Below are 24,811 nucleotides of genomic sequence, written 5' to 3' on the forward strand. Positions count from 1 at the left end.
TGGGACTCCTTCTCATCCCAGCTGAGCCCCGGGGTGAGATCACGCAGAGAGGACCAGTCCTGCTTTTGAGGGGGGACAAAGACTGCCGAGGGCTGGGGGGCTGGGGTGTCCAGAGTACCTGGAAGCCTGCATCAAGGCCTTCCAGAAAGCCACAGCCGCTACCCCCCCACCCCGCCCCGACTGTGGAGAACCACCTCCTTGTTCAGGCTGGGCTGCTGGAGGTTCTGGGCGGGCTCAGGCCAGAATTCCGGGGGCCACTCACTGGACCAGCAGCCGGAGGCCGCCTCCCCCTCGCCGCCCTTCCCCTCTGCCCTCCGCCTGCAAGTGCCAGCAAGCCAGCGCCCGCCCCTCTCCCGGCCTCAGTGTCCCTATCTGGGCAGTGGAAAGTTTGAGTGTCTGAGGCTGTGCCGGCCCAGAGACACCGAGGGTCCTTGTGTGAGTGAGAGCGTGTCCCTTCCCCATGCCTGGGGTGGGCGGGCGGCAGGGGGGTGCGCAGCTCGCCCAGCCCAGCCGTCTACGAGAAAATTGCTCCCTTTGAAGCTTCCAGGGGGGCCCGGAGGCCGGCCCCCTCCCTGCGTCTTCCCTCCCTCCGTCGCGTCGCCTTCCCTCTCCGCCGGCAGCCCCCTCCCTCCTTTCCTCCCTCCCCGCCCCCTCCCGGTCCCCTCCCGTCGGCCAGCCCGCCCCGCCTTTAGCCTCCCTCCCACCGCTGGCTCCCTCTCTCCGCGAACTGCCCAGGAGCGAGCAGCTGCTCTCGGAGGGCCCGGACGGACGGACAGACGGACGGACGCGCTGCCTGCCTGACACCCGAGCCTGCCAGCCAGCCTGTGCCCAGCCGCTCGCCCTCCCCAGGTAGGGTCCCCACGCCAGCGCCCCCCACCCCGCTGTGCCCGCTGTCCCCCCCTTGTCTCATCCCTGCTGCCACTGCCCTCTCGCCGCCCTGGAGATGCCCACGTCCCTGCTGCCCCCCGCCAGCCCTCCGCATCCCTCCCCTCGGCCCCACCACGTTACCTCCGTGTCCTGCTCCCGGGCTCCTGTGATTCTCACGGCCCTCAGTCGCTGGCCCTTCCTGCATTTTCTGCCCAGCCTTCCTCTCCCCTCTGACCTCACGCAGCTCCACTCTCCCTGCCTCCCTCGCCCCTCGGGTTCTGCCCCTTGCCGCCCCCCCACCCCAAGCATGGCCTGGGCATGGCCCGGTGGCCGGCATCCCAGCTCTGCCAGTGGCCCTCTTCCTTCACTGCGAGTCCCGAGGGCACCCTGGGGACAGGGCTGGCAGGGCTCCGCGCCGGGGAGCGGTCCCCGGTGGCCAGGACCAGTCCTTGGCGTGGGCTCAGAGACTTGGTTTCCCCGGCACACCCCAGGCAGCCTGCCCAGATATTTCTCCCTTACCCGCAGGCTAATTCCCTTCCTCTGCCTCCTCCTGAGAGAGGGGTGGCTCCTCACGGCCCTGGCCACAGGGTCCCCTGGGTGCGGCTGCCTGGGGGGCTCGGTCCTGTCTGTCCCCGGAACCCCGTTGGATTGAGACTCAGGATGGGGAGGGGTGGGCACAGAGAGATGCAGGCGACTGTGCCATGTTACCCTGTGCAGGCCTGGCTTGGGGCCCTGGAGGGCCCCTGGGGACCCTGGGGAGGGGTGAGGCCACAGACCCACTTCCAGACTCGGACACCATGGTCCCAGGATGGGTGCCTTTAACGACCAGTGAGGCTCAAGAGCTCGCTGACTAATTGCTCTGTCCCCCTAAAGTAGCCCCCGCCTACTGGTGCATGGGACGCCTCCAGAACGGAGGGTGCACCCCAGGTCTGAAGCAAAACTGTAGCTGCGAGGTTGCCCCCAGAGTTCTCGGGGAGGGGAGGAGGGGCCCCTGTGGTCTCACCCCCACTCCTTCCATTGTACAAAAGGGACAACCGAGGCCCAGAGACAGGCAGGCACGTGCCCGCAGTTGCACAGCGAGTCGGACACAAACCTGGGGCCACGAGCCAGGGCTCCTGACCCACAAGCCCTGCCTATTGACACCATAGCACCTGGGGAAGCCTCGGGGTCACTGGGCCATGGATACTGACAATTGTGGCACCGCGTGGGCATTGGAGGAGGATGTGACAGGGCCCCTGGCCGCTGTCCTGCAAGTTCCCAGGATGGCTGGAGTGCTGAGGGGCCGCCAGGGGACCCAGAATGGGAGACAGGCAGAACGGAGCTCTCCGCCCGGTCGCGGGGTCTCCCGGGAGGTTGGGGGAGGGGAGCGCCCCACACACACTGCTCCATGGGTGGGGCTGGGCCTGGGCCTGGGCACTGGTTAGTGGGGGCTGCCCAGGTCGGTTCTGCTGGGTGGAGCAGGAGGCCGGGGTACCCAGGAGAGGGTGGGGGGCTGGGGCGGGCGGGGTAGACTTCGTCCAGGCCAGGGAGGTTGTTCTTGAACACTTTTGGTGAAGGGCCACTCGGGTGGCAGATAGGGCCAGCCCCATCCTCAGTGTGCTCCTGCATCTGTGCCCTCCCCTGCTCCCTGGCCTGCCAGGTCTCCGCCCTGGAGGGACCGACTGGCCCGGGGACAAGCTGGACATGCTCAGCTTCCTGGGGATCTCCCGCAGCCCGCAGGTGAGCGCCTCCTGGCGCCCCGAGGCCGCCAGTGCCTCCCCCAGTGGGTGCCTCCCTGGGGAGTTGCCCGTCTGCCCCCCCACACAGCATGGGGCGGCCTTTGAGGGCAGGACTGTGGGGTGCATGGAAAGGAGGGCGCCCCACGGGACCGCGAGAGCAGACGGAGAGCCGGGGGGCAGCTGCCGAGGGGTCCGCCCGCCCAGGGGCCTACCCACAAGCCCCAAGACCCCGGGCCACGGTGGGCATTAACCATCCCAGCGCTCTTGTGCCCTGCCCCAGAGCAGGGCCCCGAGTCCCCGTCGTGTATGTGGGGAGTCTGAAGCCCAGCTGTGGCTGCTGGCAGTTCTCTGCAGGCTCATTTCAGGGGCCCAGAAAGTTGGCACGCCATCCTCTGACCGAACCCGCCCCAGTCCTACCAGTGGCCCTGGCTCACTGGGGGGGCGTAAATGAGGAGAGACCCCAGAGTGGCCTTTCCGGTGCCAGTGCCAAGTCCCCAGAAGACGGCAGAGCCTTCAATAGGGCCTCCCATGTCTCCCAGCTGCCCTGCTTCCCGGGCCACCCACTGCCATCCCTCGCCTACTCCCTGGAGAAGCCCCGTGGAGACAGCCCAGCACAGGACCGTCCCAGCAGTCAGTTGTCCTTAGTTGCCCGGGGACACAGCTGAGGCACGAGAGAGTGGCAGTCCCCCAGGATCTCCCTGGGACACGCAAGCAGTATGCTGTGGCCCGGGCACCGTCCACTCTGCACCCCCTCCCCGCCGCACCCCAAGGATGGTCCCAGCCCCGGCCCCAGCCCCAGGGCCTCTGAAGCCTCATCTGCTGGGCCGCGGGGTCATTTGTCTCACACGTCTCTACGGAACTTCCCAAACCCCTGATTGTAAGAAAGCTCTTCCCACCCCACCCCGACTCCCTCCGCACCCTCCTCATCAGTCACCCCAGGGTGAGAGAGCTCAGTCTCTGCCCGGAGCTGTCTCCCTCTACATTGGTGCACGGGGCACACCAGCCCAAGGGCTCGGCTCAAATCGAGAGGCTGAGGAGTGATGGTGGCTGTCCCAGGGCACCCTCCCCTCCCTCCTGTGGGTGGTGGCGGTGACAGTGAGCAAGGGCTCCCCCTGAAGGCAGAGTCGTGGCAGCTCTGTCCCCTCCTGTCAGCTGGCCCCTGTGGTCAGTGCCCCTCCTCTCCCTCCTGTCTCCTGCTCACACGCTGGGGCCCACACCTGGATCACCCACAGAAGGCCTTCTGGAAGTCCCACCTCCCAGGGAGCAGTAGGGGGCAGGTAGAGGGGCTATGCTGGGGGCGGGAGGGTGTCTGCTCCGCCGCGTCCCCCGGGCCTGAGACCCACGGAGGCTACACAGCCGGGCCCTTCTTCCGTCTCCCAGAGCCAGTCTCCCAGTGGCCCCGGGGATGGGTGTGGGGCCCGCGTGGCCACCTCCTCTAGGGATGGGTGACTGCGATTTGTCCCCCCTCAACTGGAGTCCCCAGCCCGAGCTTCCCGGGGCCTCCTTCACTCCCTCCGGGACTCCAGCTCCTAGGGGCTGCCCAGAGCCCCCCCATTTGGCTTCTCCTGTCCCCGCCCCCCGCCCTGCTCTGGGTCAGGGCAGATCCTGGGGTGGCCGTGGAGGAAGCCTTCTCGCCTAGGGCCCACCAGCCTCAGTTCCCACGGCAGCCTACAGAGTAGCATCACTGACATTCCCCAGCCGGGAACTTAGATGACTCACCGGCCCCTCCCTGTGGTGACACATCTCTGGGTTTCAAGGGGCTGGGGTCTCTGTCCAGCCTCCTTGCACCGGCGCTCCCGGTCCCTGGCACCTGAAAGCCAAACTCCACAAAAACACCAGCCTAGGCTGAGCTGCAAGACTCACCCTGGTTTCTCCTCCACCATCCACCCCTTGGGAGACAGATGGCCCAGGGGGACCCAGCACGCAGGGCTGGGGATTTGGGGAACTGAAGTGGGACTTGGAGGAGAGAGGGAAGGGGCAGGGAGAGGCTGGCTCCAGCAGCTCTGTCCCAGGACACCAGAGGCAAAGGTGACTTTGATCATCCTTCAGTCTGAGTCCCTGCTCACCCTTGATTATGTCCAGCAGGGCCATGGAGGCCCCCGGCCGCAAGGCGGGGTGCATTGGGGGGTGCCCCGGGCCGGGTGCCGAGGGCTGGCTCCCACCACCAGCCGGAGCCCCTGGCTGAGAGCCGGTGCGGAAGGAGCTGCAGGAAACCCTGGGCCCAGGAAGGGCAGGGCCTCACTCCCGGGTGCCTGGCCACCGTCCTGCCCGGGAAGCGGGGCCCAGGCCCCTCGCCTCAGCCGGGCTCAGCCAGGGAGCAAGGCGAGGGGGGCGCCAGGCTCTGGGAGCCAGGCCGAGGACATCTCCCTGTGGGGTCTGCTGCCAGCTGGGACCTAAACGGCTCCAGGGAAGCTCCCTGGCTGGCTGGGATGATGGCCTTTCCATGCCCCTGCAGACCCGGGGCAAGCCGAGCCCCAGGCTTGTGGCCAGCCCGCTGGGGGTGCTGGGGCCAGCGGGGGCGGCTGGCCCGAGGCACTCGAAGACCTACCATCAGTGGCGGTCAGAGCCAGGGGCCGTTGTGCCTCAGGAGCCACGATGGGCAAAGGGCCCACAGAGCAGGGCCCGACTTTCCAACAGCATCACCTCCCAGCTCGGGTGAGGGAGCTGCCGGGGAGCCTTGCCAGGGCCCCACAGGCTGGTCCAGCCCCCCCTGCACAGCCCAGGGAGTATAGGGTCTCGTGGCTTTGGAACAGCAGAGGATGGAGCCAGACACACAGGCAGATAGACAGATGGACAGACAGGGAGCCCCAGTCCTACCGCTTCCTTACTGTGTGGCCTCGGGCCAGAGTTTTGGGCAAAGTGTGAGCCTCAGTTTACCTTTTCATCAAGTGGCAAAAACAGCACTTTCTTCTTTTGGTCTTTGGGAGGGCTACGTTAAGGGATCACTTGAGTCCCCTGCCCCATCCGTGGGAGGCGATAGCATCCACCCTCTTCCTCAAACATTCTAGAATGAGGTGAGGCGGAGCTCAGGATTTCTTCAGTGAGTTGGGAGGAGGAGGAGGAGGAGGAAGGACACCGGGCCCAGGTGTGAAAGGACTGGGAACCTCAGGACCCCCAGCTGACCTGGGTCATGGGCTGCCTGGCCCCTGGCCAGCAGTTTAACCCCTCCCCCCCCCACCCCGCCCCGCCTTCCAGAGGTTTCCCGACAGAGCGGCGGAGGGGCGGAGGGGCGGAGGGCTCTCCCGAATGCTGTGGGGACAGAGGTCTGGCCTCGCCCGCGCCAGCCACCCCGCCGGCTCCCCGGTCCCAGCCCTCTCCCGCCAATGGGCCGGCTCCCTGCCAGCTCCCCACGGCCTCCGCCTGCCACGTCCAGTTCGCATCGTTACCTGAATACCCCAGCGGAGCCAAGGCCATGACGGGAAGGAGCTGCCCTGGCCGGCCACGTGCAGGCGTCTGCTCGCCCTGCAGCCTCAGGTGGCTCGGGCACAGGCGCAACGGGGTGGGGCTCGGGCCTGCGCCCTCGCCACCCCAGCGCCAGCCCCTCACGCGGTCCCCCCACACGCACACACGCGCACGTGCGGGGGCCCCAGCGGGCCCACGGTGGCCCCCGAGAGCAGGTGAGGCTGCCAGAGGGCGGCGGGCTGGGGCCTGGGGCAGGAGGAGCGGCTGCGCGCCAGCCTGGGCTGGGCACCCACCTGCGGAACGCAGCTCTGGACGGCGCTCCTGCCCCCCGCCGGCTGTTCGAGGCCGGCCTCCGAGGCCTTTGGCGGACAGAGGGGTGCGGAGGGAAAGGGGACCCCGTGTTGCCCGTCCCCCCCCGCCCCTCCTCTTCCACGCAGCCCCGGGGACCCGGCAGGGCTAGGTAGACGGTGGCACCCGCGCCAGAGTTCAGGTCGGGTTGCTGGGGGGGGGACACGCCGGGCTGAGGCCTCGGGACGGTGCCCGGCGTCTCCGACTTGGCAGCTGCAGGCCACACATTCGCAAGCGAGCTCCCAGGGCATGCCAGACCTTCAGTCCTGCTCCCGCCGCCCTTGGCCTGGCCTGAATGCCTGGCACGGCCGCTCCATGTTCTCAGAGGCTGCCAATGCGTCTTGTTTGGCGCGGACCGGGAGCAACCTCGCTCGCAGGACTGCGCCGGCTTTCAGAGAGCGAGACAAGGGAGGCCCTATTGGTCTGGGCGCGGGCTCCAGGAAGCCCGGCCCTTTCCCTCGCTCACACCTGTGGGCACTGGGCCGGAGGCCTCGGCGCCGTAACCACTTCTTGCCTTTGCTGTCAGGGCCAGGGGTCCAGCGAGCTCCAAGCACAGCTTGACAGGGCTCGAGGCCCTCCCCGGAGTCCTCGGGGACACCCTGCCCGGCTCCTTGTCCGGCCAGCCCTCCCTCCCTGTGCAGTTCCACCAGCTTCCAGAGTGGAAATGAGGCTCTGCTGGCAAGCCCGCCCAGCCCCCACCCTGCCAGCCTGTCCACTGCCCGGGCCCAGCCGGGAGCGGGCGGCGGGGGAACCAGCCATGCCTTGTCCTCGGCCTCCGTCACAGGGCCCTGGTGGAGGGCCTCCCGCCGTCAGCCTCCGTCCCCCCACCCCACGCCCCGAGAGTGAGCCTGCACTAGAGCCCAGGGCCGCTGCCTGTGGCCCCCAGATGCAGCAACATCAAGCCTGGCTGGTTCGAGCTGAATCATCTCCTCCAGAGCCCCCACTCCTCCAGGACACGTCCCACGAGCCCACGTGGAGCCTGGGTGGCCAGTCTCACCCTGGTTGGCCTTTCCAGTGCCGTCCTGCTCTACTCTGGCGGCCAGGCCAGATCCGGGGGCGGAGGCTCCCCGGGAGACCCCTGGCCCTTCCCAGCCCCCGGAGGGCTAGAGGAGGCCTATTCTTGCCCACCTCCCACCACAGCCTCCCCTGGGCCCTGCCAGACGACCCCATCCACCCCCACCTATCCAGGTGAGCCGTGGATCCCAAGGCCTTCCCAGGCTCCCACTGGGCGTGCCAGCCCTGACTCATCCCCCCTGTGAGGTAGCGGCTTTGGCAGGGGTGCCAGGCAAGAAGACAACAGTCTCCTCCCTCTCTCCCATTCCATCTTGCTCTCCTGCCTCCATCCTCCCCTTCCTGTTCTCTCCGACCACTCGTCCTCGTCCCAGCCCCGGGCTTCCAGTGGTTCCCAAGCAAGGGTCCCAAGCAGTGGCAGCAGGCACCCAGGGCCTCGGCCTGTCCTGTTCTGCCCTGGAGGTTGCAGAATCAGGGGAAGAAGGAGGGACACCTTGTCAGGTAGGCAAGCACAGGGCCTCCTCCCTCCTTGACACCAGGACCTCCCCGGGGGCTCCCCTGGGTCCTGCCCGGCCAGTCTGGGGCTGGCAGGACCTGGGGTGTGATCGTGGTGTCTTGGGGCTTGAGGGAGCCAGGCAGACTGGGTGCTCCCCTGACGTGGGGGACGCTTACTTTGCTGTGTGACCTGGGACAGGCAGGCAGGCAGCTTCTCTGAACTTGCCACTGGGGGCCATGCACTCAGGAGGGCCACTGGGACCTGCTGGGGACACTCTGGGGCTGGCCCTCCAGCCGAGTCCACTGAACCATGTCCTGGGTCTGTGACCTCGGCCTGCCCAGCACACTGCACCCCGGGTCGCCAGTGTCCTCGGGGATAGTGGGAGCCGGGGCAAGCTACATGACCCACTTAGGGGAGCGTGCAAGGGGCTGGCAGGACTGGGATCGATGGGAACCTGGGCACAGAGTAGTTGTGCCCTGGCCTGCTGTGGGAGGGCTCCAGGGGGCCGCGCAGCACCCAGCCCAGCCCCACACCAACCGGGCTCGCTCAACAAAGCAGCAGACCGGGCCGAGATGCTCTCGAGGCTTAAATCCAGCAGAGCCCTCCAGTCCCCAGGGACTCCTGCCACGTTTATATGCAGCAGTCAGGCTCAGAGGTGCCCCGGGCCCCACTGAAGCCCGTCACGGCCCCAAGTGAGGAGGGTCTCCCTGGAGCGGGGGGCCGGTGCGGGTCTGCAGGAAGCCCCTGGCCCCCGGCCAGGCTCACTGCCCACAGAGGCACGTGGGGCAACCCCGGACACCGGAGCCCGGGAGCGGAGCAGGGCAGGCAGGCACACGGACGCCTGCGGAACACATGGGGAAATGAGGCTGGCTGGGACTTTCTGGGGAAATCCGGGAGGGTGAGGGTGGTGGGAGAGGCAGGGGCTCAGCCTTTCCCTGTACAGGACCTTCCAGCAGAGGAGCCTCTGGATGGGGGGAGGAAGGAGGTGGTAAAAACGGGCCCCTGGGGCAGGTTCGGGCAGGGCAGCTTCCCCCTCACGCCCACCCCGCTGCCCGGCCTGGGGGAGACTTCGGACAAGCCCGATCCTGCCTGCCACCTTGGCAGCAGCCAGCTCCCCTCTGGTGGCCTCTCCGGGGGGCTGGGCCACGGGCAGAAGGAAGGCAGGAGCCGGTGTGGGAGCCCCGGGGCTCTGCAGGCCAAGCCAGGGGAAGTCTTGCGGGCCAGGAGAGGGTGCCGAGGCCCTGGGGGGCCTTGGGGAGGGGAGCTGGGGGGCCGCGCCCCCTCCCCGGCAGCGATTGCCCGGGAGGCCGCCCCTCTCTGTCCGCACCGCCTCCGTGGCTCGCCCAGGCCTCAGCCCAGCGTGCCCAGCAGGGTGTCTTGGCCTCTCGACTTTTCTTCAGAAAATGTGGGTGTGCTGCAAGGGGGAGCTCAGGCAGGAAAGGAAGTGACTCATGGTGGTCTAGCTCAATGCTGACTGCACCCACAGGGCCTGGAGCATGTGGGATCGGCCCTGGCCACAATAGGTTATTCAAATCCCAATTCTTCAAAGCCTTTATGGGGCAGACAGCTGCCTTTCCCTCTCTGCCCCCTCCACTCCCTTCGCTCGCCTCACTGACCCCTGTCCCCAGGCAGGCTGCCAGCTGAGGGGCTGTGTGGGGGGCAGTGGGCAGGGGCAGGTGAGCGCGACTCACTGACCGGCAAGACGACCCATTGCCCATGAAAGCCGTTGTCCTGCCCGGGATCAGAGGGGAGCGGAAGGAGGTGTCTCCCGCCTGCCCACACCCCGTCCGTCTGCCACCTGCCCCCCCGCCGCTCCCGCCTTGGGGTCCGGCTGGCCCCACGTGAGGGATGGTGAACACTGTGCCAACACGTGCGGGTCCTCAGCTCCTGGTGTTTGGAGAAAAGGGGAAAGGGCCCAGGGGGCACGTACGGGTGCCAGCCGGGCCCTCCTGACAGCCCCTCCTCACCCCAGCCTCCCAGGCATGCCCACCATGTGGCCCCTGTGGCTCGTCGCCTCCCTGCTGGCCCTGAGCCAGGCCCTGCCCTTTGAGCAGAAGGGCTTCTGGGACTTCACCCTGGACGACGGGCTGCCCATGCTGAACGACGAGGAGGCTTCAGGCGCTGAGACAACTTCAGGCGTCCCGGACCTGGACGCCCTCACGCCCACCTACAGCGCCATGTGTCCTTTTGGCTGCCACTGCCACCTGCGGGTTGTTCAGTGCTCCGACCTGGGTTAGTCCTGGGACCAGGGCGGGGCGGGTGCAGGAAGGCGCGGGCCGGCCTCAGTGCCCTACTGGGGAGACACACGCCTGCCCAGCGGGATGGCAAGAAGGGGTGGGGTCAGAGATGGGGTGACTCCAGCGCGTGGGCTTGGGGAGCCTGGTCTCAGCGTGGAACGGTGTCCGGTTGCTCGGCTGCCAGCGAGCGGAGAGTGAGAAGGGCCCTCACCTGTGGCAGAGCCCCTGCACGAGCGCGTGTGTGCGTGTGTGCGTGTGTGTCCCCTGCTCGGAGGCGCTCACGCTGGTGACGGCGGCCCCGGCCCCCAGGTCTGAAGGCCGTGCCCAAGGAGATCTCACCCGACACCATGCTGCTGGACCTGCAGAACAACGACATCTCGGAGCTCCGCGCCGATGACTTCAAGGGCCTCCACCACCTCTACGTAAGGCCGCCCGGGCCGCCGCGGGGCTCGGAGGAGGTGGCAGTGTCAGGGGTTGGGCGCTTACGGCTGTGGGGGCAGATGTGTGCAGTGCGAGAGGGGGCGGGGGCCGTGGCGTCTGGGGAGGGCTCGGTGGGAGTGCCCCAGGTCCCAGGTCACATGTGTGGATGTCAGCAGCCACAAGCACGGGACACAGTCGCTCAGCCCAACTCCCTCTCCGGCTGAGAACTTCTTGCTGTACCGCTGCATCCCAGCGACACGAGAAGGAAACAGTCTATCACGGCCCGGGTGCCAGCCAGGAAACCGAGGTGCCGCGAGGCGGTGGGCCGTGCGGGGCGATAATGACATGGCCAGGCCCGAGCGCTGGCTCCGGGCTCTACATGCTGCCCGCAGGATCCCCTCGAGGCCCCACTGGCAGCCCCACTGATCGCCAACCCTGGGCGGCCAGGGAGGGGGAAAGTGGTGAGGGCAGGGCGGAGTGGGGAGCCGGTGCCTTCACGTCCCACGCCCTCCCTGCCCCAGGCTCTCGTCCTGGTGAACAACAAGATCTCCAAGATCCACGAGAAGGCCTTCAGCCCCCTGCGGAAGCTGCAGAAGCTCTACATCTCCAAGAACCACCTGGTGGAGATCCCTCCCAACCTGCCCAGCTCCCTGGTGGAGCTCCGCATCCATGACAACCGCATCCGCAAGGTGCCAAAGGGCGTGTTCAGCGGGCTGCGAAACATGAACTGCATCGGTGAGTGCGGCCTGGCCACCCCCGTGGCCGGCGGGGAGGGCGCAGGGAGAGGGACCTCTTCCAGCCGGCCTGGCCGGGTGCCATGGACAAGCCTGGTGGGCCTCATAGAACATTCCAGAGGCTTGTCTCGGGGCATGCCCCAGGGCTGCCATGGCAAGATGAAGAGAAACCTGGGGTCCTTAGAGAGAAGGAAGGGAAAGGGCCAGTGCAGCCAGACGGCCAGCCGGGGTCCACCAAGGGCCCAGCCGGAGGAGCTGAGCAGCTGATCTCTGGGTCCCGTCCCTTTCCTCCTGCCTCCCTTCCTCCCGGAGGCCGATGCCTGGGCCAGCACCCTTGGGAGGTCACGGTCTTGGACAGCCAGGAGTTCGCGATCAGCCCGGTACATCAGCAGGGCTGCTTTCTGGGGGAGCTGGGGGAGCCGGGCCCGTCAGGCCAGCCCAAGCCAGGAGGCCAGCAGGACCTGGGGCTGAGCAGGGCGTCTCTCCTAGAGATGGGCGGGAACCCCCTGGAAAACAGTGGCTTTGAGCCTGGAGCCTTCGATGGCCTGAAGCTCAACTACCTGCGCATCTCTGAGGCCAAGCTCACGGGCATCCCCAAAGGTAGGAAGGCAGCCCTTTCCCCCTGCTGTCCTGCGTCCATGGCACAGGTGGGCGCAGGTGGGGGGGCCTGGAGATATCTGGAGTCGCCAGTCAACTTGGGCTTGGGGAACCCTGTGCTCCCGTCGTCACCCCGCACTCAGACCCAGCCCACACACCTGGCCTCCGCCCCCCCTGCATTCCCCTGCAAGCACCCTGTCTTCCTGGCAGACCTCCCCGAGACCCTGAATGAACTCCACCTGGACCACAACAAAATCCAGGCCATCGAGCTGGAGGACCTGCTCCGTTACTCCAAGCTGTACAGGTGGGCTGGGGATCCAAGCGGGGCGCCCTGCCCCCACTGCTCTTCACTCCTCTACCTTTCGGTACATGTCACGTGTCCTTTGCAGGTTGGGCCTGGGCCACAACCAGATCCGCATGATCGAGAACGGGAGCCTAAGCTTCCTGCCCACCCTGCGGGAGCTGCACTTGGATAATAACAAGCTGTCCAGGGTGCCTTCCGGCCTTCCGGACCTCAAGCTCCTCCAGGTGAGAGCCGCCCGCCGCCCCCATGCCGGCTGCCCTGAGCCGGAGGGGCCTAGTAGGGCCTTGCTGTGCCGCTGGCCAGCCGCTCCTGCTCTCCCTGCGCCCCCTCGTCATCTGGAAAGAAGCAATCACAGGGACCCGTGCTGAGGAAGCAGGGAAGGCGAGCGGGGACTGCACTGGGGATGGCGGGCTGGGGGGTGCGTGGAGAGGGGGTGCGAGGCGCCTGCAGGAGTTGGCCTGGTAGATTTTGCAGCTGAAGTTTTCGTAGGCGGTGGGACCCCAGAAAGGCGCGGCGGAGCCTGGGGGGTCAGGGAACAGCCTGGGCACTGCAGGTGCACAGATCTGCGGTTGGGGGGGTTCAGCTCAGGGCAGGAAGTAGGTCGAGGTGGGAAGGGGGGTGCAGGGTCTTGCCTGGGGTTCTTTCAGGGACCTCGTCCCTGGCTTGGCTTCCAGTCTCTTCCTCGGCCCCATTGGCACTGGCCGGGAGACCTGCCCGCTCACAGGCTGTCCGGACAGGCCCTGCCGCGGGGAGGGGGGCGGGGGGGGGGCGCCCAGATGCTGCCTCACGGAGGCCCGTGCCCGGCTAAGCGCGCCCTCTAGCGGCCGCTGTCCGCTCTGCCTCTAGAGGGCGCTGCTGCAGTCTGAGCGCCTCCTCGCTTGGGGGTTTCTTCCGCCCCCCCCATCCAGAGGGGGGCTTCGGAGAGCGGGCGCCCCTGGGGCCCGGAAGGAAGAGGAGGTCATGTCCGGGCTCCTTCTCCTCTCGCACCTATGCCACGGGGTCTCCGGAGTGACCGGCTGCGACCCAGGGGCAGGCCTGGAGTTTGGGAAGCCCAGGGGGAGCCCCAGGTGCCCTCCTTCCTGCACCCGAACCCACGTCCCGTGCCCCTCACTTCCCACCCGCCACGCGCCGCATCTGGGCCCCACATCCCGGCCCCTGGCCACGCGCCTGTGCCTCCACATCCCAAGCAACACCTACCGGAGAGCCACCCCCAAGCCTCGGTTGGCTCCTCCCAACTATGGAAGGACCAGGTCCTGGCCCTCCAAGGGCCAGCACGGCCATGAAACCCCAATCGTGGGGCGGCGGGGCGGGACTCAGCCAGGAGGGAAGGCCCGAGCCCTCTGCCGTCCGGTCTGCCTGCCACTTGGCCGGCAGCTGGACCGGGCTGGGAGGGCAGGCGCTGGGCCTGAGCCACCCCCTCTGCCCCCAGGTGGTGTACCTGCACACCAACAACATCACCAAGGTGGGCGTCAACGACTTCTGCCCTGTGGGCTTCGGGGTCAAGCGGGCCTACTACAACGGCATCAGCCTCTTCAATAACCCCGTGCCCTACTGGGAGGTGCAGCCGGCCACTTTCCGCTGCGTCACTGACCGCCTGGCCATCCAGTTTGGCAACTACAAAAAGTAGAGGCAGCCGCAGCCGCCGTGGTGGCCTGGGCCGGGTCTCTGGGGAGCACAGCAGACATCCCGAAGGGGAGGGCAGAGCCAAGGAGCCGAGCCAGCGCCCAGCTGCGCCCAACCCAGCCCCGCCCTGATCCCGGACCCCGACTCGCTGCCTCCTGACGCCCTCATCCTGGCTCCCAAGCACGCAGATGGGGCACAAGACCCAGCCGCCCATCACATGCCTGTTGGCCTCAGAGCTGCCCCTGCCCGCCCCCCCACCGTCCTAGCCACTCAGAGGCCCCCTCATAAAGCTCTCCTCCCATTCACCCTCAAATCAAATGGCCCGAGGCTCCAGTCCAAGAAAGACGGGCCCTGGGTCTAGGGGTGGGAAGGGGCTAACAAGGATGGAGACAGCCCCCCGCACCTGCCGGGCGCACGTTCCTCCTTCTCGTGTGCTTCCGGCTCCCGACCGTCCTTGGCCTGGCCTGCTGCTCCTGGCCTCCCACGCTCCCCCCCTTCTGCAAGTTCATGGCCTGGCCCGTCCATCCAAGCCTCTTTCCTCTACTGGCCTCCAGACCAGGATCTTCCTCCCTGGCTCTCTCTCTCTCCCTGTCCCTCTCCATGTGTCCGTCTCATCCCCCCTCTCCTCTCTCACATCTCCCAGCCGGGTCCGCTGTCTGTGGCGCGGGGCTTCTGCTCAGCCCCTACCCAGGCAAGCCCCGGGGCAGAGGGCAGTTCCCCCCAAGCCTGGACAGTCCTGGAGGAGGTCAGCAGGTGGAGACGATGCACCCTGCATGCACCCCGCACTCCAAAGGGGAGCATTGGCCCCGGAAAGGGCCCAGCCTCCCACTGGAGCCCCAGCCAGCTTTCATCGTCCCCCTCTCCCCACGAGATGGCTAGCTCTCCCTTCCCCTCGCCTTCTGGCCCCTGGTACGGTGGGGGTTTCAAACGATCACACCCAGCTTGAGGAGGGGCTGCTTCTGAGGTCGGTTGTTGTCTTTCAATTAAAGAAACACTGTGCAATATGGCTTTGTGTGCTGCCACTCGCGGGGTGGCACCGGGGACCGAGCGGAGAGGGGAGCCACGGTGGGCCCAGGCTCCGCCTCCTCGTGCCCTCTCCGAGCGGTGGGCTTCCCCTTTGCTGCTTTCCCTGCCCGCAGGCCAGGGTCCTCAATACCTCCAGGTCTGCGGCTGGACAAGGAGATCCCTTCCGCTTCTTTCTAGGCACTTCCATCGCCCCAGCGGTCCTTATACTGGGCCCCTAGAGCGGGCCTGGCTGAGGGAGCATCCGCCCTCCCAGAGCGGAGCATTTGCCAAGCACCTGCCACCTTCAGAGCACCCAACCAGACCCTCGCTCTGAGAGGGGAGCCTGCAAATCCTATGGGGCCGCGTCTGCCTGTCCTGATGGGCTGGGGGAGGCTGCGAGCAACGCTACATCCCGGCTGTGGGGGGGACCCGTGCGCAGCACCCCAGTCAGCACCAGGGGGCGCACACCTGGGCAGGACAGGCCTCAGCCGTGGCCGCGAGCACGCACCTGCGCTGGCCTCTCGGCCCAGGAGCTCGGCCCAGGAGCTCGGCCCAGGAGCTCGCACCGCGCGCCCGCAGAGCCAAGCCCAGGTTGCAGTGCTCTGCCACTGGCTCCCGACAAAGGGTCCAGGACACGGCCTGAGAAGCCTACCCGCTGGGGACACGGGTCTGCCCCGGAAAGGGCAGCACGGGCAGGGGAGGGACGGTCCCCAGAGCAGTGTGCCCTCGGTTGGCAAGCCCAGCAGACTGAGGTGGTGGCGGGCCAGAGCCTGGCCGCTCTTCCTTCATCCCCCACGAGGGCCCTCCATCTCGGGTGGTGGGGGGCCAGGGCTTCCCCGGAGCCACCGGTCACCCATGAAAATACAGCAGGCAGAGCCCATGACGAGTGCCAGCCCAGGACAGAAGGAGCTCGGAGGCGCCACGTGCTGGCTCCCAGCACAGAGCTGCGTGCCCTTCTGCCTGGCCTGGCACCAGGGTGCCCGGCGTCCCTGAGTTTCCCCTTTTGGGGATGGGAGGCGCCGCTCAGCATGGTGGCCCTGTGATAGAATGTCACCCGTCGGCATCATAGCACTATTCTGGGCCATGTGCTGCACAGCCCAGCAATCTCTGCTGAGCTGGGCAGGCTCAGGGCAAGGGCACTGGCCAGGGGCCAAGAGACAGGGCCTCAGTCAAGTCCCCTCACTGGCTGCGAGGAGGGACAGCCAGAACTGGGGCCTGCAGGAGCCAGGGACGTGGAGCCCTCGGGCCATCTCTCTGTGGGCCGGCCCGGGGCACTGAACCCTGTCGTGCAGGTCCAACGTAGTCCCTGTAGGTCTCGGTCTTCTCTCCCAGCCTTCCCGCCCTTCCCTTCCTCTCTGCCTCCCTCTCTCGCACAGAGGTGCCCTGACAAACCAGTGAGACGAGTGGGGCATCTAGGTGGCTCAGTTGGTTAAGCCGCTGACCCCTGATCTGAGCCCGGGAACGGGGTCTCAGGGTTGTGAGGTAGATGCCCACATAGGGCTTTGCACTGAGCACGGAGTCTGCTTGGGATTCTCTCTCTCTCTGTCCCTCTGTCCCCCCCCACCCCCGCCACTCACACACGTGTACTCTCTCTCTCCCTCTCTCTCTCTCTCTCTCTCTAAAAAAAAAAAAAAAAAAAAAAAAAAAAAAAAAAAAAAACTAGTAAGACAACTGTAATAATGCTGCTAGGCTCGGATAAGATCCCGGTGGCTGGGCTCCAGGGAAAGCATCCATGGACCTTGTGGGTCACCCTGCACAATAGGAGACCGTGCCCTGAAGTCGGGACGCACACTCTGCCAAGACCAGAGGCCTCGAGGCACCCAGGGGACCATCTGGGCCCGTGGCGGGAGCCCAGGGAGGTGAACAGGGCCTCACCCCACAAAAGCTTGTGAGTCGTGGTTGGAAAACAGGGTTCTATCCTCAGAGCAGCTGGTCAGAGATGGAGGACGTCGTCTCCCTGTGCTTCAAGTGTGTTGCAAGCTATTAGGTGGTGATGATGACTATACAAAAGTGGGGACTGATTGGGCTTAAAAATAAAACCCAGGGGAATCCCTGGGTGGCTCAGGGGTTTGGCGCCTGCCTTTGGCCCAGGGCCTGATCCTGGAGACCCGGGATCGAGTCCCACGTCGGGCTCCCTGCATGGAGCCTGCTTCTCCCTCTGCCTGTGTCTCTGCCTCTCTCTGTCTCTCTCTCTCTCTCTCTCTGTCTCTCATGAATAAATGAATAAAATCTTTTAAAAATAAATAAATAAATAAAGCCCAGGGCAACATGAAGGTTACCCCTGCCACCCGCCAGCCCCCACCTACGGCTCAGGCCATGCAGAGCGCCCTCCTCGTGGAGCTCAGGGCCTGGCCGAGGTCACAGGAAGCCCCAGAGGGCTGGGATGCCCCACTATGAGCTGTGGGTACGCAGATGGGCTCAGGGGTGCCCGCTTTGAAAGCCTCAGCTATGCCCAAAAGGCAGCAGGAAGGATGGTAGGAGGGGCCAGGCTCCAGCCCCTGCACTTGGGGATAGATTGGATGTGGGGTGACAGGAAGGGGGTGGGATGGTGACAGGATGGGGGTGTGGCACCCCCAGGTCCTAGGCCTCTGGAGGCAGAGGAAGGGGAGGCCAGGAATATCACATGAGGACCAGGAGGCCCCCCCGTGCTTTGAGTGTGTCGATGCGGCTCAGAGGAGGGACCTGAGGCAGAGAGTGAGCTGAGGCGGGCACAAGTGCGTGCACAAGCGCGCGCGCGCGCGCGCACACACACACACACACACACACACACACAGACGCACGCGCGTGCTCGAGCATGCACACAGGGCCATAAAAGTCACGGGAGCAGCTCAGTCGCGGGGAGGGCTGTCCCGTGCAAGAAGTGGCTGCCAAGGAGCATTGTCAGTGACACGGGGCCCGGGTGGGGGACATTTCCAAGTACTTACTGCGGGTCAGGTGCCTTCTGAATGCAGCGGGGCCCAGCTGGAGCCTAAGCCGAATCCACTGCTCGGGTTTAGACAAGCTGGGGCTTGTCGGAGGGGCAGCCAGCCAGGCGTCCACAGCCCATGGCCGGGGCTGGGGGCAGGGCGCCTCAGAAGGACAACCCCTCCTTGAAGGACCTGACCGGGCAGGTGGAGGGCTTGCTTCGAGAAGCTGGGAAGCGGGGCCAGTGTTCATTCACTTCTGCTCCCCCTGTGGTCTCCAGGCCCGTCCCCGTGGGCTCTGGGCTCGGGTCTTGGGAGGGCAGGGGCCGCCGGAAGGTGCAAAGCCAGCTCCACTGTGGACATGTGTGGGGCAGGTGCAACGGGGCTGCCGCAGCCCTGGGCAGCCCAGAGCCAAAAGGCCACCTCCCCCAGCCAGCCCCTGAGGACAGAGAGGAAGCCTGGCTCTCCAGAACCTCCGGGGTAGCATCTACTGAGGCCAAGCACCTGGGAGGCCCAAGGGGAGGTATGCTGCAGGCAGGGTTCAGGGGCACCCAGGACTTCTTGGGGGCCGGGTCAGGGACTGGTATGAGTTTTCTGCGCCTGGCTTCAAACACTGGTTGTCTCAGGGCTCAAGTCAAGGGCCCTGCCCCCCCCCCCTGCAAAACTCCAGGGGAGGATCCTTCCTGCCTCTCCCAGCCTCCGGTGGCCCCGCTCATCCCTTGGCTTGCGGCTACCCCTTCAGTCTCTGCCTCTGTCTTCACGTGGCTTCCCCCTCCGTGGGTGCGTGTGTCAAATCTCTTTCTGCCTCCCTCTTATGAGGACACCTGTCACTGCACCTCGGGCCTGCCCAGATAAGCCAGGATCATCTCTCCACGTCAAGATCCCCAACTCAATCACATCTGCAAAGTCCCCGTTTCCAAATAAGATCCCAGCCCGCTTCCAGGGGTTAGGACCTGCACAGCTCTTGGGGGGCATGGCAGCCCGCCACAGGGCCGCAGGTGAGTACCGACCCGGGGGACCCCAGCACGATGGTGGCCCCCAAGGCCTTGGGGGTCAGGGAGAGGAAGGGTCTATGATCTCAGCCAGGGAGAGAGGGAGCACTGAGAAAAGAGAGGGCCCCGGGGCCCAGCCAGAGGCCCCCCATGTCAGGGCTGGGCTGAGAATTGCCCTCCCCAGAGGTGGCTGCGGAGGCCCCAGCGAAAGTAGCAGGAGAGGAACCAGGCAGGGGAGGAGGGGCGGCAGCTGCTGGGCCCAGGAAGAGGGGAGTGGGGACGGTTGGCTGAAGACCTGGGAAAGAAAGCACCCGGCGGTGGGGGAGGGGAGCCGGAGGCAGGTGACAAGGAGGGGGTGGTCAGCAGGAAGGGGGAGGGTGGATTCCTGTTACACGGAGCGTGTGCGGAAGGGCTGGAGGGAGCCGGGCCTGAGGGCGGGCCTCCCGTTCTTGGCTTTGTTTCTTGGGCCAAGAGTGCCTTTGAGACGTCCCAGGAGGAGAGCGGGAGTGAGGGGCAGTGACCCAGGCCCAGGCCCGAGGCTCCCGAGGGGGGCAGGAGGGGCTCGAGCACAGTGCTGACAGGTGTGGGGCTGCAGGAGCGACCAAGAGAGGGTACAGGGGAGCAGGGAGGCCCGGCCCGAGCCCAGCGCCTTCCCCTGCTCACGCCCCAGCCGTGGGCCTCCCCGCGGAGCTGCCCCCTAAGCATTTCCAGTACAGGGGACAGGGCCTGATGCAAAGAACTTTCTAGAGAAGCTCCCCCCCCACCTCTGTAGAGACAGAGAAGCCCAGAGGGGCTGGCCAATGAGCAAGGGCCATTGCTGACGACGGTGGGACAGTTTCCCTGGCACCCAGGCCCCCTCACTGGCCTGAGACCTCCCTCTTGGCCTCGGGGCCACAGGCTTTGGATCAACTGTTCTGAAGCACAGAAAGGGGCCATCCCCTCTCCTGGTTCATGAGCTGTTTGGGGCTGGCTGTTAGCCAGAGACTGGGGATTTTCATGACACCCCGTGGAGCTGTGGCTCCGTCCCTTGGGCTCTCCTGAAGGCCACATACCTTGTTCCTTGGCCAGATGACTTGGGCCACAGCAGGCCTCATCACAAAGGCGTGTGGCCCGGCCAACTCTGGCCTGGGCTAGCCCTTGGCAGTACCCCTAGGAAAGAGGCGGAGGGGTGGTGGTGAGTGTGCCCCGCCTCTCACTTTCTCCCCTTGACTCCTTTCTTCCCCCTGGGTGTTCAAGGGCAACCCCATGCAGAGCAAGGAGGGGGGCCCACGTAACTGTCCAGCCGAGGTGGCTGGCTCCAAGCTCTCAGAACTTCATGTGCTGGTGCCACTGCCCCCATGGGGACAGCAGCCAGCGGGGAAATGAACGTGTCCCCAGGGGCAATCCATATGTCCGCTGGTCCCTGAAGGAAGGCAGTGACGCGGTCCCAAGGGAGTCTCAGCCCTTCTCTCCAGCCACTCCCAGGCCTGCACGCCCGAGACCCCCCCTCCAGCTCAGCACCCACTTCTTCCCCGCACACCTGTGCTCAGAGACTGACCAATAACCGAACGTTTGCTCGGGCAGAGTGTGCGTCCTGCCCCAGGGAGGCTCTCGTAAGGGCCACCAGGGCCTCCTCTGGCTCTGGAGTCAGGGGCCTCGGGCGTGGGACAGAAGGACATGCCACTGGGCCAGGCTCGGTGGCCTGCCACGCTGTGGGGGGCTGAGCAGGGGACCCAGGGCGAGTCTGTGGGGTAGAGGAGGCCACAGGCTCTCAGGAGGCGCTCGCACCCCTCAGGGTTCCTCTTGCCTCGTGTGGCTGCCCCGGGGCTGGGCTGGCACCCCATCTCCTGGCCCCGGGGGAAGGCCCACCCAGCTTCACAGCCGGCTTCAGGTGGGGCCCGGTGGGCGCCCGCTCGGAGGGCGGCACAGCAAGAACAACTCCGAGGCCGCCCGTCACGTGGCAGGAGGCTCCGCGGGCAGCCCCGGCCCGCCCCGCCTCTGATGGGCCCTATTCTGGGCACCGTGCGACCCTGCGACCTGCAGGCTGGGCTCTGGGGCAGCGGACAGCTGCAGCCGTCTGGGGCAACCCCCGCCGTGGGGTGCCTGCTAGCTCTCCAAGAGCAAACAGCCAGGAAAGGCCCGCAGGAGGTGTGCAAGAGTGCGCGTGAGCGCGTGAGCGCGTGAGCGCATGTGACAATGAGGGTGCAGGAGCAGGGCTGAACGACTGTGCGCAGCCGTGCGTGGGAGAGCTCTGTGTCGGGGTGTACGAGAGTGTGCGTAGCTCAATGGGTGTCGGTGGGTGTGCGTGTGAATAGATGCACTGATTGTAAGTGTGGATGTGTCTGACTAGATACACGTGTGGATAACTGAGCGTGTCCAAGTGTGTGAGCGCGACAGTAGGTGAGTGCATGTGAAGAGCCGGTGTGGGTGCGCGCAGGTAGGTTGGCGAGTACACAGGAGCACGTGTCCGCACGAGGGTGTGTGAGTGACAGAGTGTGGGTTGTGGCAATGTGACCCTGCGTGTGAGTGTGTGTGAGTGCGACTGAGCAGGCATGAATGTGAGCGAGCATCGGTGTGTGAGAGAGAGCACACGTGAGCGTGAGCCTCCGCCTGTGGGGAGAGGTGCCGGGTCTCCAGGGCCACCCTCGGAACCCCACTTTGGGGAGGTGCGACAGTCCCCGGCCCAGGGCAAACCCTCTGTGTCCTTTACGTCTCTGCCTGCCGGCTCCCTGTTTTCTGCGCCCCCGCTGTGTCCCCGGCGCCCAGCATGGGCCTTGCACACCCTGGGGCCCTGTTTGTGCAAGGCAAGAAAGACCGTGTGGCTATGTCCAAGTGTCTTCCAGCGGCCACATTCTGGGGCTCTGAGCCCCGCCTGCCCTGAGGTGGTGGCGCATACTGTGGGCCTGTCGCATCTCTTCCCTGCAGACCCGGTCCCCTTCCTAGGCCACCCCAGCCCCCTGAAGGCCTCCTCTGGGTCTGGAGGCGCCCACTATCCCTAGACCTGGGGAAGCTAGGGACTCTCCGGAGGAGCCGCATGGGCCAGCCAGCCCCCCCCCCCCCCAGCTGCTAGGTGTCCATGGGCACACCCTCGGGTCCCTGGCCGGGGGTGTGCCTATGTGTGTCGGTGGGTGTGGGTGTGGGTCTTCTCTGCGTTGGGGTCTGTCTGTGTGTCTGTCTCGGCCTCTGTCTGGAGTGCAAACGTCCCCGTGCATGTCTCTGGGTGTCCACCTGCGTGCAGTATCTCGGTGTCCTGTGTAATGGTGTTTCTGTGATGACCTTTTGGGGTCACCAACTTTGAGAACCGGTCATAAGCTCCAGTCGCCTTCCCAAAGACGCTTTGGATGGTCATGCTCCCAACAGCAGGCAGGTTCTAGAGTATCTCCACCCCCTGGAAGGCCACAGGGGCCCAAGCACCCCAGGCTACCGATCCCTAACCCAGCGCCTCACTCCACCTGACTGTTAGGGCGAGGACCCAGAGGACCCGGTCTTGAGGGGGAGCAGCCACCCTGCGCCCAGTCGCATGCTCAGCGCTTTCTGTGCGCTCCCAGGTGCCAGGGCCCCCAGGTTTGCAGCCAAGCCCACCTCTCAGCCTCCGGCGCCCTGGCGCCCTCCGGGGACACGGACAGGCCAGGAGGGACAGACAGCCCCGCGCATCCCGGGGACAGAAGGGCGCGCGCCAGGAGTGTGGCTCCGGAGCCCCACGGCCCCCGCGCAGCGCGCCGCCCCCCGCGCCCGCTACCTCCTTCCTCCCCCCTTCTCCTCCCCCCCCCCCCCCCCCCCCCCCGCTCGCTCGCTGCCTCCCTCCCCTCCCTCCCTCCTCCCTCCCTCCCTCCCTCCGCGCTCAGAGCTGCGGCTGGAGCCGAGCGCGCCGCGTCGCCCGCCGCCGGTGCGGAGCGTGGGGAGCACTCGGCCGCAGCTCTCGCCTGCCGCGGAGGGTCGCGCCCCGCGCCTCCGGCCAGGCCGCCCTGTGCTCGGGCCTTTCCGTCCTTGGAGCGGATCGCTGCCCGCCGGGCGCCCGCCTGCAGCGACAGCAGCCGCTGGAGCCGAGGCCGCGGCGTTGGCCGTGCCCAGGACCGGGTAAGTGGTGCCTGGGGCGCGCAGGCAAGGGCGGGCGGGGCGGGCGGCTCGGCAGGTGGCGCGGCCGGCAGGTGGGGGGACGCGGGTCCCCGCCCACGGCACCTGCGCCCCGCGGCCGGCCTGCGTGTCCTTGCGGCGCCGAGCGTCACCCCGGGGGCCCTGGGCCGGCGGGCAGCGCCCCGCACCCCGCGCCCCGCGCCCCGCATCCCGCGCGCACGCGCATCTGCGCCGGGGTGGGGGGGAAAAGGCCGCTGGGGGCTGCGGGCGGGGTCCTGGGCGGGCATAGCCTGGGCGCCGGGGCCTGGGCTGGAGCCAGGCTGCGCCCGAAGCACCCTCCCGGAGTCTCCTGACACCCCCTCCCCTCCCCCCGTGCACCCTCACCGTGTCATCTTCCCCCAGCACACCGAGAAACCCTCCCGCGTTCCCACACTGTCCCCAGCACGCCCACACGGCTGCCCAGCAGACCCCGCTGCTGGCCCGGGCAGCGCCACGACAAGCCTCCCAGGCCACACTTCGGTAACTCCTTTTCCATCCCTCCACGCACAGCTGTCCTCCCCCTCCTCACCTGTGTGACCTTGGCCAGATGGCTTCTCCTATCGGGCCTCAGTGCTCTCTGGGCTTAGGATTCTGGAATTTGGAGCTGGTGCGGCATCTCCCTAAGGAGGGAGCCCTGGGTCTCCGCCTTTGACAGTTAGATCCTCTCTCTAGGACCTGGTCTCCCTCCTGCTGCCCCCCACCCCCCACAGGCTTAGCAGCTGGCCAGGCGAGGAGGGGTGGCAGGCAGGGTAGAGGCAGGGCCCAGGGCTGATGTGTTGGCAGTGTTGGGGTGAGAGCCATGAGGGCTTGGAAGACCCTGGGGAACACTCCCTCAAGGGGCAGGGCAGGGCCAGCATCCCTCAGCTGGGAGCGTGACACTCCCCAGGTCCGGGCAGGTGAGTGTACCCTCTCCCACTCCGTATTTCAAAGATGAGGTCATTGAGCCTGGGACCGAAAGTGGATCCCTGCGGGCCACAGGGTCCAGTCCAGCCTTGACCCTGGCCATCCCAGTCTCCCCTGGCCCCCAGCCCGGAAGGCATCCCCCTCATTCACCCACGAGATCGGTGCCCTCTCCACGGCCATCACCCTTCACTCCTCTGGGAGCCCTTTAAGGCAGGGAGCACTGGAGTGCCCAGCACAGGCCTGGCTCACAGTGGGCACAGGTGTCTGTGTGGCACGTTGGCGACCTTGACCTCACTGAATCTGCAGAATCACCCAACAAGGGAGGCAAGGCTGGGCTCTCTGTTCCCATTTTTCAGCTGGGATCATCGAGGCCTCAGGAGGGGACGGGCCTCGGCCCTGCATTGACTGGTTGGGTGGATGGCTGGGGACACTGCCAGGCGCTGGTGGGACAGAGCACCTCCCACGTGTCCCAGCACCATTCAAAGCAGGTTCCTGGACCCCCCCCCCCGCCCCCACCCCCCCCCAGGCCGACTCTGTCAACACCACAGGCCCGCCGCTGTTTGCACTGCCCCCTTTCAGGCGAGCCATGTGGTTGCTGAGCAGGCTGCTGGGAGCCCCCACCGACTGGCCCACAGAGAAGAGGGCTGCGGGGCTGCCAGGGCCTTAGCCTGGCGGCCCGTCCGCGGGTGGAGCTGGCCCCTGGAGAGCCAGCCGGTTGGAAGGGGCCGGGCAGCGTCGGTCCCAGGGCATTGATTGTCCCCACTGCCGGCCCAGAGGAGACGGACGGCCAAGGACACTGCTAGTCTTGATCAAATCAACCTGGTCCCTGCCCAGCGCTGCCAGGTGGTTCGAGTGAAGGGGCAGGCAGCTCTGGCACAGAAGTGTGTGTGTGTGTCGGGGGGGCACAGGCAGATGGAACTGGGGTGGCGTGGGAGGGGGCTTTGTGCAGAACCAAGGAAAGCCATGCCTTGGGGATGGAAGCCCCCGAGGCTAAGAGCACAGGGGAGAGCGCAGCAGAGATGCTGCAGGGGACCCAGGGGCCAGGGAGGCTGGTCAGAGGTGTCCCGGCCCGCGGGAGCTCCACTTTGCTGCCAGCTCCCGGCCTGATGGTCTTCGTGACCTTGGCCAAGTCCCTTCCCTGCTCCAGGCCTGGGGAGGG

At 66.7% G+C, this 24,811-nt stretch overlaps 2 protein-coding genes across 4 annotated transcripts in view; both read left to right on the forward strand.

Moving 5' to 3' along the window:
- Positions 1 to 416: 416 nt before the first annotated feature.
- BGN (biglycan) lies at positions 417 to 14,761 on the forward strand. Its single transcript, XM_041742018.1, has 9 exons — positions 417 to 435; positions 736 to 849; positions 9,815 to 10,074; positions 10,389 to 10,501; positions 11,021 to 11,234; positions 11,723 to 11,833; positions 12,041 to 12,134; positions 12,220 to 12,358; positions 13,564 to 14,761. Exons 3-9 carry the CDS (start codon positions 9,825 to 9,827, stop codon positions 13,759 to 13,761), a joined length of 1,119 nt encoding a protein of 372 aa, XP_041597952.1. The 5' UTR covers positions 417 to 435; positions 736 to 849; positions 9,815 to 9,824; the 3' UTR covers positions 13,762 to 14,761.
- A 7,792-nt stretch (positions 14,762 to 22,553) lies between these two features.
- The window catches only part of ATP2B3 (ATPase plasma membrane Ca2+ transporting 3), a 62,646-nt gene continuing 60,388 nt past the window's right edge, over positions 22,554 to 24,811 (forward strand). For all 3 annotated transcript variants that reach the window (XM_041741991.1, XM_041741987.1, XM_041741989.1), the window contains exon 1: positions 22,554 to 22,713. The gene's annotated coding sequence lies outside the window, so the exon portion shown is untranslated. The remainder of the gene's footprint in view (positions 22,714 to 24,811) is intronic.

This window comes from Vulpes lagopus, chromosome X, assembly GCF_018345385.1.
Source record: "Vulpes lagopus strain Blue_001 chromosome X, ASM1834538v1, whole genome shotgun sequence".
NCBI classification, from domain to species: Eukaryota; Metazoa; Chordata; class Mammalia; order Carnivora; family Canidae; genus Vulpes; species Vulpes lagopus.

What these genes read in the sequence shown, in the direction of transcription:
- BGN (XM_041742018.1), top strand. Translation starts at nt 9,825, where the DNA reads ATGCCCACCATGTGGCCCCTGTGGCTCGTCGCCTCCCTGCTGGCCCTG. An exon ending in TGTTCAGTGCTCCGACCTGG is followed by an intron (nt 10,075 to 10,388) that starts GTTAGTCCTGGG and finishes CCCGGCCCCCAG; the next exon opens with GTCTGAAGGCCGTGCCCAAG. An exon ending in CGTTACTCCAAGCTGTACAG is followed by an intron (nt 12,135 to 12,219) that starts GTGGGCTGGGGA and finishes TGTCCTTTGCAG; the next exon opens with GTTGGGCCTGGGCCACAACC.